The sequence below is a fragment of the Venturia canescens genome, chromosome 9 (assembly GCF_019457755.1).
Source record: "Venturia canescens isolate UGA chromosome 9, ASM1945775v1, whole genome shotgun sequence".
NCBI lineage: Eukaryota > Metazoa > Arthropoda > Insecta > Hymenoptera > Ichneumonidae > Venturia > Venturia canescens.
Window position 1 is genome coordinate 3,545,145 of NC_057429.1, and position 17,386 is coordinate 3,562,530.

The 17,386-nt window shown below is 42.1% G+C and overlaps 2 protein-coding genes across 3 annotated transcripts in view; one reads left to right on the forward strand and one right to left on the reverse strand.

Annotated features, from left to right (window-relative positions):
• The window catches only part of LOC122416032 (uncharacterized), a 150,218-nt gene extending 135,248 nt beyond the window's left edge, over window positions 1–14,970 (forward strand). Inside the window, exons 2-5 of the mRNA XM_043428694.1 lie at window positions 13,946–14,101; window positions 14,209–14,330; window positions 14,440–14,660; window positions 14,785–14,970. Coding sequence (XP_043284629.1) covers window positions 14,210–14,330; window positions 14,440–14,660; window positions 14,785–14,958 — 516 coding nt within the window. The 5' untranslated portion in view covers window positions 13,946–14,101; window position 14,209 and the 3' untranslated portion in view covers window positions 14,959–14,970. The remainder of the gene's footprint in view (window positions 1–13,945; window positions 14,102–14,208; window positions 14,331–14,439; window positions 14,661–14,784) is intronic.
• Window positions 11,177–15,623, reverse strand: LOC122416031 (uncharacterized). 2 transcript variants are annotated; one of them, XM_043428692.1, is made up of 7 exons: window positions 15,334–15,623; window positions 13,381–13,783; window positions 13,228–13,296; window positions 13,096–13,131; window positions 12,537–12,897; window positions 12,191–12,421; window positions 11,177–11,830 (listed from the first exon to the last, which is right to left on the reverse strand). In XM_043428692.1, exons 1-7 carry the CDS (start codon window positions 15,417–15,419, stop codon window positions 11,745–11,747), a joined length of 1,272 nt encoding a protein of 423 aa, XP_043284627.1. In that variant the 5' UTR covers window positions 15,420–15,623; the 3' UTR covers window positions 11,177–11,744. The 2 variants fall into 2 exon arrangements, with proteins under 2 accessions (XP_043284627.1, XP_043284626.1); XM_043428691.1 differs by having other exon boundaries at window positions 13,096–13,296.
• Between the last annotated feature and the right edge of the window lie 1,763 nt (window positions 15,624–17,386).

Genomic DNA, 17,386 nt, shown 5'->3' on the forward strand with positions numbered 1-17,386 from the left:
TAACAAAATAAATATTAACCACTTTTCACTAACCATTTTCATTTATTAATTAGAGTCTGCACACAACAGCACTTTGGGGATTATAACCTCACCTGTCAAAATGACGTTCAGTATGAAAACAAGTTTCAGGTGGTTTCGGATGTGCGTATCGATGTATTGATATCATATAACCTATTTACAAATGATATAAATGATAAACTTATTTTCAGTCAAACGAATTAATGAAATCTTAAAAAGTTTCGTGGACATGCATTTCATTTTTATTTTATTCTTTTTCACACACAGATCACAGACTACATTTACGCGACTGCTTTTATACCGGTTTAGTTTAGCATTCCACAGGTTTTAGTACTATGCACTTCGTTAGATGACGAAAGTTTTTTTTATTTATCCCACACGCATTCCATAATGTCAAAACTCTGTTTGTTTATACGATGATCGAAAACTGACACATGGTTTATATATATATATAATATTCACGGAGTCTGAGCGCGGTCGGGGTAAGACTCAATAGTTAGAAAGCCTAAAATGGCGAACAGGCATTCTGTATAACGCATATATAGATATACAGAATGCCTGTTCGCTATTTTAGGCCATCTAACACTTGAGCCTCACCCGCGGTCAGCCTAACAGCTGGAGGAGCCGACATCGTTGAGCCAATCAGAATGCGTAGAGGCAACAACTCTACTACTACTAACTACGTCAAAACGCGTATACGTATACGTCGAACTCGTGATGTGTCAGTAACTTTTGCATAATCTTGAGCCCGTGCAAAGTTTTTTCTCAGCAATTACGCCACCGATAGTGTTGATTTTGGGCGCAATCTAAAGAGAATTTCTTAATTAGCTGAAAGTTCAATTTTCAAAGCCTCAGATGACTCATAACTTCGGTAATTTAAAAAATCACTTGCCAATTTTACCCCCACCACGGCGAATCGTTTTATTCAGAGAAAGTATACTCGGCGAGAGCCTCGGGCCAGCAGACGACAGGGCTGTCAATGTACTTGTCCCGAGACTCTGCCGAGTCTCTTGAAAAGTCGTATCTTAGGAATGCGGTATGCAAACACAAATTTTGATAACAAAACTTATACAATGACATGTATGTTGAGTATTTCCACTTTGCAAACTACAAATATGGAATTATTAAAAAATAAATTCATTCCGATAAGTCTACTGTTGCTCAGTTTTGGATGCGATCAAATATGATGCCTACCAACATCCCCAGAAACTTACAGAATTGCTGAATGCAATGTGCGCTATGTCATTTTAATGTAACATCATGACTTTTGACAACTTTTCATTATAATGCTGTAGATTCGGGTCATTAAAATACTGCAAAAATCTGCAAACTATACAATTTAATTACTGTGCCATTCATTTTACATTTTGACTCTAACTGTAACATCTATATGAAGTAAAAAATTGATTATAAAAGTCTTCAGTTGCTCATTTATGGATAGATTTGAAATTGCTGTCTTCGAAGCTCATTGCGCAGATACATTGAACCGCAGCAGATACCTGCGAACTTTGAAATTTCTGTGGATAAATATATATGCGACGGATCACCCCTTATCTTTGACTATGGTAATATGTAATGGAACTTGGTTCGGCAAGTTTTTAAGTGTTAATTTTCAAATAGTATTGAAGTTTGTATGACTGATATACAGCGAATACTTCCAAACTTTGATATTTCTGTGTTGCAGCGTGTGTGCCAATCATTCAAATCATTTACTCCAACCGTATCATGTAATCTAGAAAATTCATCACAAAAGTCTTCCGCTTTTCTAAATACTTCAATTGTCCTTTTTCTATTCCATTGTGAGTTTTCGAATTTCTAAATTCATTTCTGAATTGTCCTGAAATGGTTTTCCTCCAAAACCAATGCAGGTACCTTAAACGTCTTTGAATTCTGTTGCTTTGTTGAATTAAGTTCGCTTAGTTTTTTTTGCTGCTTTGAGTTCTGGCATAAAAAATGTTAGAAGTTTTCGGGTACTTTTTTTCAGCAACTATCAAACTTTGGATAATTCGACCTCAGCGGCCACTAGCAAACTTTGGAAATATATTTCATTGGGGGTACGTTTTGGATGAAATGAAATCTCTAGATTCAGAATGCAAAAGCGACATTTAAAGTCCGCAAATCTGTTGGATTTTTCGTGTCTTGAATTTGATCTATCTTTCATTTGAATTTTGAAGAAAAGGGATAAATAAAATCTGTTCTATTAAGGAAATCTTTACATCAGTTCTTTCTTGGTATGAAGACTTGGAAAAAATCGCCAAAGGCCAAGGACAGACAGGTGACGAAATATTTTCAGTACAATTTTGACGAAAAATTGATCTTTTGTCGCGGAAACCAACGTTATAAGCCGAAAATCATATTACAGCCCACGAGACGCATTTCTTCACTCTCTTGGATTCCTATTACACAAAACATATTAGAAGATAAGGGGGAAAATCACCAACGTGGAAGAACAAACCAGTGCCGAAATATTTCCAGTACAATTTTGACGAAAAATAGGTCCTTTTTCGTGGAAACCAACGTTATAAGCCGAAAATCATATCTCGGTCCCCAACCCGCTTTCTACCATTCTCTTGGGTTCCCAATAAGCATAGCAAATTAGAGTAGAAGAAAAAAAATAGCCTAACTCCATGGACAGACCTGTGACGGAATATTTTCTGTACAATGTTGACGAGAAATTTGTTGTTTTTCGTGGAAACCAACGTTATAGGCCGAAAATCATATCTCGGCCCGCAACACACTTTTCTCCATGCTCTTGGGTTCCAAATAGACGAAACATATTAGAGTACAAGGAAAAAAATCGCCAAAGTCCAAAGACAGACCTGTGACAAAATATTTCCAGTACAATTTTAACGAAAAATAGATCTTATTTCGTGGAAACCAACGTTATAAGCCGAAAATCATTTTATGGCCCACAACACGCATTTCTTCATGCTCTTGGATTCCCAATAGACAAAACATATTAGAAGACAAGGAGAAAAATCACCAAAGTCCAAGACCAAACCAGTGCCGAAATATTTTCAGTACAATTTTGAAGAAAAATTGGGTAGGGTGTAAATTCGCCGAAAATGGCGTTTTCACTATTTCCGGTCGGCCGAAAGTCACTAGCCGAAATAACTGCAGTCAGATAGTTCTAGATGTAAGCACAGATGTCACAGTATGTGTTTTCATCGATAATTCGAAAATTGTAGTCTCGGCGACAGGGGTTCTCATATGTATACATAGACACGCACATCTGAGACTTGTTTTCGTAATTAAACGTCATGCTGCCGCGTGAGGTTATGATCCCCAGAGTGCTGTTCTGTACAGAGTGTAATTCAATAAATAAAAATGTTTAGTTAAATAAGTGGATTATTAGTGACGTGAATAATTGGTGTTCAATGATAACAACAACAACAGTAGTAATAATGATAGTGGTGCTCTGCAAAATCCAACCCTACGTCCGAGATTTCTCACGTGCAGGGCGGGCAACGTGTGCTTTTGCACACGGCTAATAGGGCTCTGGTCACACACACACACCCACACTCACACACTACACAAACATTCACACGTACACGCCTTTCGACAAACCGGGGACGTGAATGCTCGGGGACCCTATAAACGGGTCCTACCGAAAAGCGAATGTCCGGGGACTCCTACAAACGGAGTCGCCCGAAAGCGAATGAAGGGGATCCCTATAAACGGGCTCTCCCTGTGAATGGAGGCCGGTTCGTCATCACGGGCACTCACACCCATGCACACTCGACAGGGGGGAACACAGAACACACAGGGGGGGGGGGGGGGACCTCAGGGGCCGTGCGTTGTCCCAGCGCGGTTCGTGGAGTCGCGACCACGAGGGACCCGTAGCACGACGGGACAGACAAAAAATGGACATGCACAAACAAAACAAGGACATACCTCAAGTGGTAACCCCTTCTCAGGGGAAATCCACCCCGGGTTCCGATCGGGTGAAAGCCCCGGTGGCCACGGGCAGCGGCACGGATTTTGAGGGCCGCACCTTGTGCACGGCGACGAGGAGGACGACACGGACTAATAGTATGGACAAGACGTTACTGAATATACCGAGACGACAAAGGACGGACAGCGTGTCTAGCGGCAGCAGCGCGGCAAGCTACGCCTCTGCCGTAGACAATGCAGCACTGACGACGAGACAAAAAGCCACGACAGCAAACAACAAAGGAGACCTTACCGAACTGCTCCGGCTCATACACGAGACGGCAACGAAAATGGCCGAAGCAGCGAACGTACAAAAGAACATGAACATGACAGTCAAAACGGGAATTAAGACAATCCTCGAGACTGTGGACATCGCGCTGCACACGCAGATGGACACAGCTTCGGGAGAACGTCTCCCGGACAGCAACAACACAGGAACGGCAACGGACAACAACGAAGAGACGCCACGAACGAAACGAAAACGTTCGCCGACCGGAACAACGCCGGAGTCCTCCCAAAAGAGACCTCCGACAATGGGACCGCCTAAAGACTGGCAGACTGTGACACGGAAAGACAAGACAAAAAAGAAAACAGACGCAACAACCCGAGCTGACGGGAGCGGCCCGGCCCCCCGGAAACGGGGAAAGGCTATTCTCGTCAAACCGGGAACGGACATGACGTACTCGGACATAGTACGGAAGATACGGTCGACGGTGGATCCGAAGAAGAGTCACGTGCAGGTGACGACTCTGAGAAAGACCAAAAACGGTTTGTGCTTGCTGAAGCTACAAGCGGACGCAAGCAGGCCGGACAAACGCGACGAATTTGAGCGACAAATACAGGACGCAATAGGGGAAGCGGGCAGCGTCAGGGCTCTGACCTCCAAGGTTCAACTGGAGATCATGGACCTGGACTGCGTTGCGACTCCGGATGACGTGACGGACGCTCTGAGACGAGAGACGGGACGAGACGTGGACTTCCGAGTTCACATTTTCGGTCCGAACCGTGCCGAGCAGTACATGGCGGTCTGCGAACTCGATTCGCGGGAAGCCGATGCGCTGCTTCGGCGCGGCCGGATCGGAATTGGCTGGGTGCATTGCCGCGTTCGGAAACGACTGACGGTGACGAAATGTTACAGGTGCCTGGGCTTCGGCCATGTGAAGGCCGAATGCAAAGGCACAGACAGGACGAAATGCTGCCGCAAGTGCGGTGCATCCGGACACCTCGCGACGGACTGCAAGAACAAACCGGTCTGTCCACTGTGCTCCGAGGCCGGGCACAAGGACGTAGCGCACCTTGCCGGAACCGGCAGGTGTGCCATGTTCCGAGCCGCGCTGGAGGAGTGCAGGAAGCAGGCCGGAAGACGGACAGAGTGATTCAGGGAAACCTGAACCGAAGTAGGACCGCAGACATGCTCCTACCACAGATAGCAGACGAACACGACGCGGACGTCCTGATCCTGTGTGAACCATACAGGAGAAGGACGACTCAGACGTACATTACGAACGAGACAGAGACCACAGCTATCTGGGTAAGGGGTGCCACCCAATCCCGAGTCTCTAACCGCGGTGTCGGGGACGATTACGTCTGGGCTAAAGTCGGCGCTGTCACTTACGTCAGCGTCTACTTGACACCCAACTGCACCGCGGCCGAGTTCGAGAGGAAGGTGGCACTACTAGAAGACGGTATCAGGGACCTGCCCGGGGACGTCGTCGTTGCGGGGGACCTCAACGCGAGGGCGATCGAGTGGGGAATGACGGAAACGAACAGACGCGGACGACTGCTGCTGGAGATGGCCGCAAGGCTGGACCTAGCAGTGGTCAATACGGGACATACGCCGACGTACAGACGACCGGGATTTGGAGACTCCATCCCGGACGTGACGCTGACGTCGGACGGTATCCTGTCACGGCTGAGGGGGTGGCGGGTGATCGAGGACTATACAGCCAGCGATCACCAGTACATCACCTTCGAAGTGGCAGGACGGACAGAAACGAGACGAACGAGAGCCCACCAACCCCCGCGGTGGAACCTTGACAGACTGGACGGACGAAAATTTTCTGAGGAGTTGATGGCAGCACCAGCTCCGATGACGAAAATTCCCCCCGAGCTAACTGGCCGGCAAAGGGCGGAGAGACTGACAGACGAGACGGCCAAACTAATAGGCGGTTTGTGCAACAGCACAATGCCGAAACGACGACAGACACAGAAAAGACGACCACAATACTGGTGGACGGACGAGATCGCCGAATTGCGCAGGATTTGCCTGGCAAATCGGCGACGAGTGACGAGGGCTGGGGGCGGACCCGAAAGGGAAAACCTCCAGGCCATATACAAAACAGCACGGAAGACGCTGACGAAGGCAATACGGGACAGCAAGACGCGATGCTGGAGGAAGCTTTGCGAGGAGGTGAACGAGGATCCCTGGGGAACCGGTTACAAGATTGTGACCGGCAAACTAGGGGCCCGAGTTCCGCCAGAACTCAAAGACGCCGAAACAGCAGGACGGATTGCTGACGGATTGTTTCCGACGCACCCGATACGGACGAACGCGACGGACGACGCTGACGTGCCGGCGCCCCCCGTCTTTGTCGCTGAGGAGCTCACCAGAGCAACGAAGGCGATGAAGAGTGGTAAGGCGCCGGGACCAGACGGAGTACCGGCTGAGATCCTCCGGCTCGTGGCTCGCCTACGGCCGGAGATACTTCTCGACCTGTACAACACGTGCTTGACGACAGGAACGTTCAGCGGGCGGTGGAAAGAGGCGAGGCTCGTCCTTATCCCGAAAGGTAAGGGCGACCCTAACACGCCCTCGGCCTACCGACCGTTGAGTTTACTTGACACGACAGGTAAACTCTACGAACAATTACTGAGACCGAGACTGACGGACGCGATGCAGGCCGGAGGGGGTCTCTCCGACCTGCAGTTCGGTTTCAGGAGGGGTCGATCGACGATTGGAGCAATCCAAAAGGTGGTTGACTCTTTCCTGGAACTGGACAGACACTGCCACGCAGCCCGACCTATCGTGCTGCTGACGACACTGGACATCAGGAATGCTTTCAACTCGGCCAGGTGGGTGGATATCTTGGAGGCGCTGAAAAGCAACTTCGGGATCCCACCTTACTTGGCTCGGGTTGTGGAGGATTACCTGAAAAACAGACGTATAACGTACGAGACGATAGAAGGACAGGTAACGAGACAGGTCACCGCTGGGGTTGCCCAGGGGTCGATACTGGGACCTGACTTCGGGAATGGCTTATACGACAGCTTGCTTCGGCTGGAGATGCCGCTCGGAGTGATCCTCGTCGCCTACGCTGATGACGTAGCGGCGGTGATTACAGAGCGATCTCCGGAACTAGCACAGTTGAAGTTGAACCAGACCATGAGACGAGTTGGACGTTGGATGACAGACTACGGACTGCAACTCGCAACGGAAAAGACGGAACTGACGCTCCTTACGAGAAGACGCATACAGACGATACTGCCCATGAGAGTGGGAGCACACGAGACGGAGACCAAGGGGGAAGTCAAGTACCTTGGGGTAACCCTTGATACGAAGATGACCTTCTGGCCTCACATACAGAAGACGGCCCAAAGGGCGGCAGAGAGGATAGCATCCTTGAGCCGCCTGATGGCCAACACGACGGGACCGAGACCGGGGAAACGGCGACTGTTAATGGCGACAGCTCACTCGATCCTCCTGTACGGTGCGGAGATCTGGGCAGACTCCCTGCAGACAAAGAAGTACTGCAAGACGATGACGATGGTACAGCGACAAGGAGCGCTGCGAATCGCTTGCTCCTACCGGACAGTCTCTGCACAAGCTGTTCTGGTGGTGGCGGGCGTAATTCCCGTGGATCTCCTTGCGTTTGAGCGTAAGAGGGTCTACGGGAGCAGCGCGGACATAGGACGGAAGAACGCGGCAATTGCCGAGCGCGAAAGGACGATAGACACTTGGCAAGGACGGTGGACAAACGGAAACGATGGCAACTGGACGAGACGACTTATACGGGACCTGAGACCGTGGCTCGGAAGGAAGTTCGGGGACGTGAATTTTTACGTTACCCAGCTCTTGACGGGGCATGGTTACTTCCGACGGTACCTCCACAGAATGAACAGAGTACGAACACCTGACTGTAAGTACTGTGGACATGAACGAGACGACGCGGAACACACATTTTTTGTGTGTGACCGCTGGACGAGACAGAGACAAGAACTGGAAATAACAGTTGGCAGTATTACTCCGGAGAATATCGTAGGGGTAATGCTGCACGAACCCGAATGGTGGCGCTTAGTCGCCACCTACACGGAAACGATACTGCGACGTAAGAACGCGGACGGCTGCTTGACGGATGACTGAGTAGACGGAGTGACGCGACGTTACGATAACGGTGGGACAGAACGGACGAACGAACACAGACAGAACCCCCAGTCAGAAGTAATATCAACATAGTCCCTGGCTGGGGGGAAGGACAACAAGGAGGTGGCGGTTTTAGTGGGTAGGCCTGTTTTTTTGGGAGTCCCACATACCCATGTAGTCCGTAAGACTACATGGAATCCGTAAAAAGGATTTCCGCAACTCCTTGGTAAAAAAAAAAAAAAAAAAAAAAAAAAAAAATGATAGTGGTAATGATGATGATAATTATTTATCAATAAAAATGTGTAATTAATCGAGTTCTTGTAATAATTTATTTTGAACAATCTTTCTCCTCTCATCTGCATGGAAATATCCGGCGATGTACAGATAACAGTCTTTCTGTAAGGAATCTCAGAAAATCGTTTTTGAGGGATCAGCAGCTCGCATTGTGGTTAAATATCATCAAGCTCAAAGAGCGCAGGATTGCAGAAGAGAGACAGGAGGAAAAAGAAGAAGGAGTAACTGTTCCGCATCCAAAGATACTCATAATCGACGACAAGGAAGATGTAATTACGTATTCAAATTCGCAATTTGCTTTCTCGAGATTTATTCCAAATTCTTTGTGAATGTTTCATTGGTAATGAGTCGTGGTATTTTTCGATTTTACAGTTTGATTCGCCAATAGTTTCCATATAGCGAGATGACTTCAGAGAAGAAAACGGTGGTACCTTAAAGGAAGTTGATTTGTTCGACGGGAGCCAATGGATATGGGGTTCTGAGTTCTCGACAAGTCCAGCTATTTATGTGGGATTGCACGACACACAACTTTACATACAAGAAAATACAGATTTGACAAAAAAAGTCGAACACTCACGTCGAAGATCGAATGAATTTCTCAAATTTCCTTGGCTACCTTTTCCCGCCATAGAAACTGCTGCAGCGATAACCGGCGACAAAATATCTGATAATTATAACAGAAATGAATAGTCGCATGAAATCGTTGAAGCTACAAGTACTACGGCGCTTTCGGTGCTGTACAATTCAAAATATATCAACGGTATAGTTTACAGAATATTCATTAAAGTTACATAATAATTCTTTGAAACTACTTTTTCAAGTTACAAATAATTATTGACTTTTTGTATTCATTTATGGTATGATCACGAACAAGTTTATTTTGAATATAATATTTATCAACTTAATCGATATTTTGTTTTATTTACGAGCGGTAAACAGAGATTTCTTGTTTTTTTCAAGGCAATGGATTTAATCTCTACACTAAATTCGACAGTTCAAGTCAGTGCAACGACACTAATCCTAACGTAATTGTCGTTGATAACATCAGTCAATCAACGAGTCCTAATAATGAAAATATTGAAGAAGAAGAAGAAGAAGATGAAACTCCTGTCCAAGTAATAATCGTGTCTCTTTGGTATTGGTGGTGAGTGTTCGTTAGTTATTTTTATACCTCTCTGCTAATAAGAAATGTTTTGAATAACTTTTTTGTCGTTATTGTTGTTGCAGGAAAGAGAATGTTATAATTTCGGTAACAACTGCTGTGCTTTTAAATTGAATGCTGACTCAACGTTTCCTGAACGAAAGAACACCAACGAAGGAGGCAGGATTTCCAGTAAATGCTTTTTCTCATTACTGCAAAATTTTTCCACTCTTTTAATGTCAAGGTTGTTTATTATTTCAGCGGAATTCATGAAAACCTTGGTTTTATATCGACTTTTTTTACAGCCAGTGATAGTGGAAATTCACGTAGAAATAAAAAAAGAACCATCGGTCAATTTTGATGCTGTGAATGGATTGGATTTCAAATCACGATATCGCAGTGATTTCGAGCACATTGATTGCTTCGGAAAAGGTGGCTACGATGTTATTTTCGAAGCAAAAAATAAAATAGACGACTGTAATTATGCCATCAAAAGAATATGTTTACCAAACAGGTAATTATTAGAACGAAAATCAACCGGCATCTTTTTCAATCACTGTAAACTTGTGTTGATTATTTAATCTTCGTCAATATTTGCACTAAAAAATGTGAATGAATTTTCGCAGCAAAGATTCTCGGGACAGAGTGATGTGCGAGGTGAAAGCATTGGCTAAATTGGAACATCAAAACATAGTACGATATTTCAACGCGTGGCTGGAATGCCCACCGGTCGGTTGACAAGAAAAACAGAACGAAATATATCTGGCCGACCATAAATTATCGTCCTCCGAATTTCCTTCCGAATACACGCAGAGTGTAACGAAGCCAAATAGTTCGGTATTTATTGAAGTACCGCAAAGTGAAGCTTCTTCGGTGGATAGCGCGTTCGAGGCCTTTGAGCTAAACATGAGATACAGCAAAGGCGATGATTCGTTTATCGTATTCGAAGCTTCAGGTACGGAAGACGAATCGGCGGTTACAGAAGAAATAGGGAATTTTAGCAACGACGAAACTTCAAGTGAAACGGAAAATTCAAAAACTTCTGGAAAATCGAATCGCCAATCGATCCACGACGATGAGACTGGAAAATCTGATTCGGTAGTTTTTCGTCACAGTGGCAACAACAAAATATCAGAAAAGGAGAGTCTCGAGAAACGCAAAGCTTCGTTCTCTTTACAGTTGAACGAGAAAAATGCTGTAAGAAAATCAGCAAAAATGTTTTTGTACATACAAATGCAACTGTGCCAAAAATTAAGTCTCAGAGAATGGCTCAAGTGTCAACCACAGACTAGAAATGTATCGAGAATCATTAATATATTTCAATAAATCGTCGATGCCGTTGAGTACGTCCACTTACAAGGTCTCATTCATCGTGATCTCAAACCGTCCAACATATTTTTTGCCTATGATGAAAAAATAAAAATTGGCGATTTTTATACTGAATCGGTGTTTATTATACTGAACAATATAATTAATGAAAATTTACTGTCTAATGCCATATTAGATATTTTTTAACATATCGGTTTGAAAATTGTATTATTTTAGAGCAGTAGCCGCTTGTGTCAAAAACAATGTTGAACCGTTCGTTTCAATAATCATTTATTTACATATCTCAATATTTTAGACGTAGTTATTATTTTATCGAGATAGTTATGTTGATTAGAGATAATAAAATGAGATGAATTTTACTACGAATTGAGTGCGACTTTATATTATATTTTTCTGAACCTGTCGATTTCTATTGGAATACTCTAAAAAAAAATTCTATTTCGACGTTGCTCATGTTCCCTTAGAGCTCAAATCATTTGCGAAAAGTTCGAGTCAATTGACTAATTTTATAAATACAATTGATCGTCAAATTCCCAGTTTTTATAATTGTAAGTATGGTATTTTAACTCGCAAGCTAATAATTTCCAGCTGTGGATGCTCTAGTTACATTGTTTTGATCATTCGTATCCTTTGGAGGAATGGGAGCCGTGTGTCATCGCGTGGTTGCCTTCATCTACACTTCGTGATCTCGAACGACGGCATTATATAGACTACTACGATTGACCAGCGCACGAATGATACTGAAACCTTGTTAGCTGCAATGAAAAATATAAAACATTATTCCCGCAGTAATTCGTGGTTTGTCTTGAATTCATTTTATTCCTCGGTATCTCTTACTCCCTCTCTTTTCATACTGATTTCTTTTGACAAAAACGTACTGGGATGTGGACGGCTGAGGATTGAGGATTTCGTCGATTGCTCCGTCTTCTAATTCTTGGATTTCTATGATGAGAGGATTTATTTAGGAGCATGTTTAAGAGGAACTTTTGGAAACAAGACGATTTTGATATTCTTTAAAGGACTGAAGTAATACCTTTGACTTCTCCTACTGCTAGAGCGATACATTCATTTTAATAACGTACAATTTTTTTATGAATCAAAATAATAAAGCTCACCTAATTCGGCGGTTCTCGATCTAAAAGAAGAGACTGCTTCTAAAAATCTTTCCATTCGTTGCTTCCGCTCTTCAAGATTGTACGTGGATAGATTTCCCATTTCCTCCCACGCTTGGACAAGGAGATTTTCTCGGCACTCTGTCATGAGACTCCTCTTGCGGTGTGGGCGTACACCCTGTACCACCGTCAAATAATCCAGGTGGGCCGATTGCACGAGATTCTTCAGGACTTCTGAAATCGTTCAACTTCATTAATGGTTAAAAGTAAGATTAAAATTGAATGCATTTGATTCGTTATTTTACTTCATAGCAGTAAATTATTTAAAAAATTGCAAATAAATTTTTACTCATAAATTTATCAAACTGAGGCCGGGTTGCTGCCGCCTCTTTGAACTTTCGGTGCCACCGTTCCAATGGATTATTTGTCCGCACGCTTTTTTTGTAGTGCGAGAACGATTTCGGGCCTTTTCCTTTGATCCAGAATCTCGCATAATATTCACGAGCGTCCGTAAATATTAATGCGAGTTCTGGATATTCGCTTTCTATTCTCTCGTCTATTAGCCGAAATCCTTCCGGTATAAATTCGGCAGGAAGGAGACACAAATCCATGAGATTCCTCTCAAACGTATAAGCCTCCTCCATGAGGTGCGGGCATTCCCGTTTAACCCGAGAGATAACTGACCGCGAATGGAATCGTTTAATGAGCGCCTGAAATCATTTCTGGGTATAAATCCATCTAATTATTTTAACATTTGCTAGAATACATTTTCAACCGAGATTGAATCCTCTAATGGAAATAAAACGGAGTTTACTAAAACGGAGTACTTAATATGTGAAGCGGAATACAAATATAATAAAACGGAGCAATAACAGAGTTCAGATAATAAGAATATACAGCTTAAGTACTTGACTGTGGTGAAACCGGCATCCCAATAGCTCCGCCTGTGGGAAAACAGTTTTTACTGCATTTTCCAATGCGGCTTCAAAATCGGTTATTATTATTTTTGGTTTAAATGACGGAATCAGAAATTGCATTACGCATCGGAGAACCGCTACGTAAGCTTCCTCCGTCTTCCGGCTCAATAATGCAAATGCGATGGGAAAGTGCTGAAAGAAGACGTTGTAACTTTCGTATATCGGCTTATATTTATGACAGTGCAAAACAGCCGCAATAAACGATATTATGCTCACCTGACCTCCGTACTCCACCATTACATTAAGTAATTGGATGGCCCCAGAAACGTTTGGAACAACATTAAATGTGCCATCGATAAAGCCCACGCTTGCCTCTTTAAGCACCGCGGCAAACGTTGGCCACCCAAATACCACGTGCGATTCAATTACAGCAATTTCCGCGCGAACGTTCTTAATAGCGTATGGTTGAAAATGATGTTTGGTTTGAGTAACGGCACCAGATTCGGCATCTATCTCAATCATTTCGTATCGTAATTCCTTTTCCCACACATCGCTTTCCAAAATTGCAGCAATTTCCGAAATGTTTTTCGGTACTACTGAAATTTGGCATTGTTTTCGCCATTTGTGCATTACCTCTTTCATTTTTGGAAAACCCAACAGTTGAGCCGCAATTTGGTTACTGAAATGTTTCAATATTTTATTTCTTTCAGGAAATAATATTCCTTACATTTCTATTTTTTCCTTTTTTCTCAATTAAAAAAAAAATAATAGTAATCGCTATAAAACAATAAAAAAACAACATATTCATGTGACTCAATTTATTTTTTGAATTTTTCTCCAGCGCATGCGCACATTCTTCATGCAACGCAGCAGCCACCATCACCGCCGCTTGACACATAACCTGAAAATTGTTGGAAACAATCATCTCTTTGCAGCAGCAGCCTATTAATTGTGCCATCGCTAATTATTACGGTTCATCACGACGATTTCAATTAAAGTAAGTATTATATACGAGTTAAACTCCCATGCATAGAATTAAACATTAATATAAATCTAGAATTAAACCTGAATAATGAATAATTGTAACCCGTTTTATTGTTTCAGAATGTATAGATGCTTGAAGTGCGGGGCGCCGGTGGCACTCTCATGGATTTCACAACACGAATGCTTCCTCCAACAGCGAAAAATCTTAATCGACGAATATGGTTTCGTTGATGGGATTCAAGGTAAAAAAATATCTCTGAAATTCAGTATTTTTCGAAGAAACCCCCCCCCCCCCCCCCTCCCTCATAGATGCAAATACTCATTTATTTGGAATCTTTTTTTCATTTTCAGCTAATATTGACAGAGAGCAGGGAAGAGGTGTCTGTTTAGAAACCCAAGAGAAGTCCATTGAAGGGATTTGGAATTGCGTAGTGGCAGCATTCGAGCATAACCAGGATATGCTCAGAGACACCGCTCATGTTCTGAGAATATCCCGGTTAGCCGACTCATGGGCAGAGCTAGACAACGAACTCGAGAAATATGCAGAGGGCAGCTTGGAAGAATGGAAAGAGGTAAGAAAATTTTTTCACATAATACAGTATATTTGCTCATATCTAGGAACGTAGCAGCATCTAGATGCCAAGTATTCAAAAAAAGTACGATGAATTAATATTTTTAATATTTGCATTGTTTCAGACTATTAAGAATTGGGAAACCAAAACAGTTTCCAAATGGCAAATTTTGGAGCAGGTTCTTCTCCCAACGGACCACCAGCGACTGGATCTTTTCTTCACCGATGCGGGGAAACGTTATCTTCATTTAATGAATAACATAAAAAATTTTGCGATGAATGTTATTGAAATTGAATAAAATTAAAAAGTGAATGGAATAAATTGTTTATTTTTATAATAGAATGTGTTAAACATTTTATTTATATTATTTTCCCTGCACGTAATACGGCTTTTTCCCCGGCGTTTCGTAGTCTTAATTTTTGGTGAGAGGGTATGGGGCCCCAAGGGTTTAACAACCATCTAATTGAATGACACAATAATCATCTTACGAATAATTTATATACTAGAAATTACGGGTAATTTATATAATAGAAATTTTCCCTTTACATGTGAGCTCGCCTTAGCCTCGTGGTAAAGTGCTGGGCTCCGGTATCGATGAGCTCGGGTTCAAGACCCGGCTACGATTGATTTATAATTTTTTTTTTTTTTTAATGGATTAAATAACAAGACTCACGTTTTTGCCCCTTCATCATATAATTTTTTGAGAGTTCCTGGCTCGCTTTGTGATTTTTTAAATAATTCCTTACGGAACACTGCCATTTCCTCACAAAATTTCTCGTTGCACACATCTCTGCTGTGATTGTGAGTAAGCGTAAATTTATTGTCGCTCTCACTCAAAACTCCTTTCCCCAGACAGCCCTTCCAATAGTTTTTGCAGCGGTAATAACTAATTTAAAAAAAAGAAATCGTTTTAGAATTAAATTATTTTCTTGGAGTATGGATGAGTAGAACTCATTCATTGATTGTATATTTATCGTGCAATGAAAAATATTAAGCTTGAGTTCAAAAATGTTAGAAAGAAATTCATAAATTAATAATACTACAATTAAATAATAATAAAATGTTACGGAAAATTACCTCATTACACGCCCATCACTTTTGCAATATTTTTTGGTTCTTTGATATGCATGGCCATCAAAAATGGTCTCGGGCATATTGTACAAACGTTTTTTAATTTTTTCCTCTACGGGAATATTTCGATTTTCTTCACTCATGCTTCAAATTTTTACTTTATTCAACAACAATTAACTTGGTATAAATGATTAGCAATGAGAAATGGTTGAATGCACAGCACGATGACTTGTTGCAGAATAATATTGTAAAAAGAGAAATAGTTGCAACAATGTATGGTGAACGAAAAACAAAAGATATCTCTTGTTGGAGAGGATTTTTAAGGGGAGATTTTCAAATGAAATTGAACTCGGTGAGGTTTATTTTTTGCCAAACATACATAAACGTATAAAAATGTAAGTGGTAGGTAATATCAATAGATAAAAAGATCGAAATTGATAAGTACAAAATTGGTTGACGTTATCTGTATAAAGATATTGCAGATTTTCTTCAAACTTGGTTACAGTTTGAATGAACGCGCCTTATTTAATGATATCATTATTACAGTATTGAAATAATTACTATACCATAATAAGAATTATAATATTTCAATAATCCCATTTTTTCGTTCCAGAAGTGTGAGCGAAGATGGGGAAATATGAAAAGAAAATTATAGAATTTCGCTCACTCTGATCGCAATTAAAACATGGAATAATCTTTCAGCTAAATCCACCTCGCTTCCTCGCTACAACCTCGTCTTTGGACATTTTTTTATACTAAATAATTATTAAACAATTTTAGCAATCGTTCAATAACGATTAAACGAGGAAATAATACGCAAAATGTGTCTTGAAGAGCGGAAGCAAGGAAAGATAATCATAACGAACAAACGTTCGTTTATTCATCAAATACAATAAGTACAGTTCAATAACCGACAAGTAATAGGAACATAAATAAACCCGCTTTGTTAATATGATCTACGAATAGCTACAATAATCACTATTTTTAAGAAGGAAAAAAGAAAATATAAGGAATAAACTGGCTGATAATTGTAGTGTGCATCATTCAAAAGCATCGACATTTTTTTTCATTAGAGCAAAAATCCCATTGCATTTTTTGGGTGCAGTAACAAAGCTTGCAGAAAAACGTAGATTTCGAACATCGAACAATTTTTTAAAAGATATTTTTTTCATTTGAAAATTCTTCAGAATTAAAAAATGGTAAAAAATGTAAAATGAATTCTGACTGATGCTGAAAAAGGACAACATTTCAATGGATTCTAACGACGCACATTTGTTAAAATCTCGACATTGTACTTCTCGAGTTAAAATGTATTATCTTCGACAATGTGTAGGAGAATTTATCAAGTTATCATTTTGCGTTGTGTACTGTGTTTGATCTTCGTTTCTGCGACGCTTCATAACGCTTCATAACGCTGCGACGCCGCTTATGCACTGCCACATTCCACTTTTGTCTTTCTCCAGATCGGAATCTCTTAAATATTCCATTATCGTCTGTAAACTTGGCTCAGGGCTGCCCGCTACTCTCAATGTTTCCACCCAATAAACCGAAAGCAGGTAGGTGATTTGAGCGAACTGCATGTTGCTCACGTAAGCAACTGCCTCGCCTGTTTTTATGCTCATTTTCAAGATCTGAGCCTGTAATTCTCGAAGTTC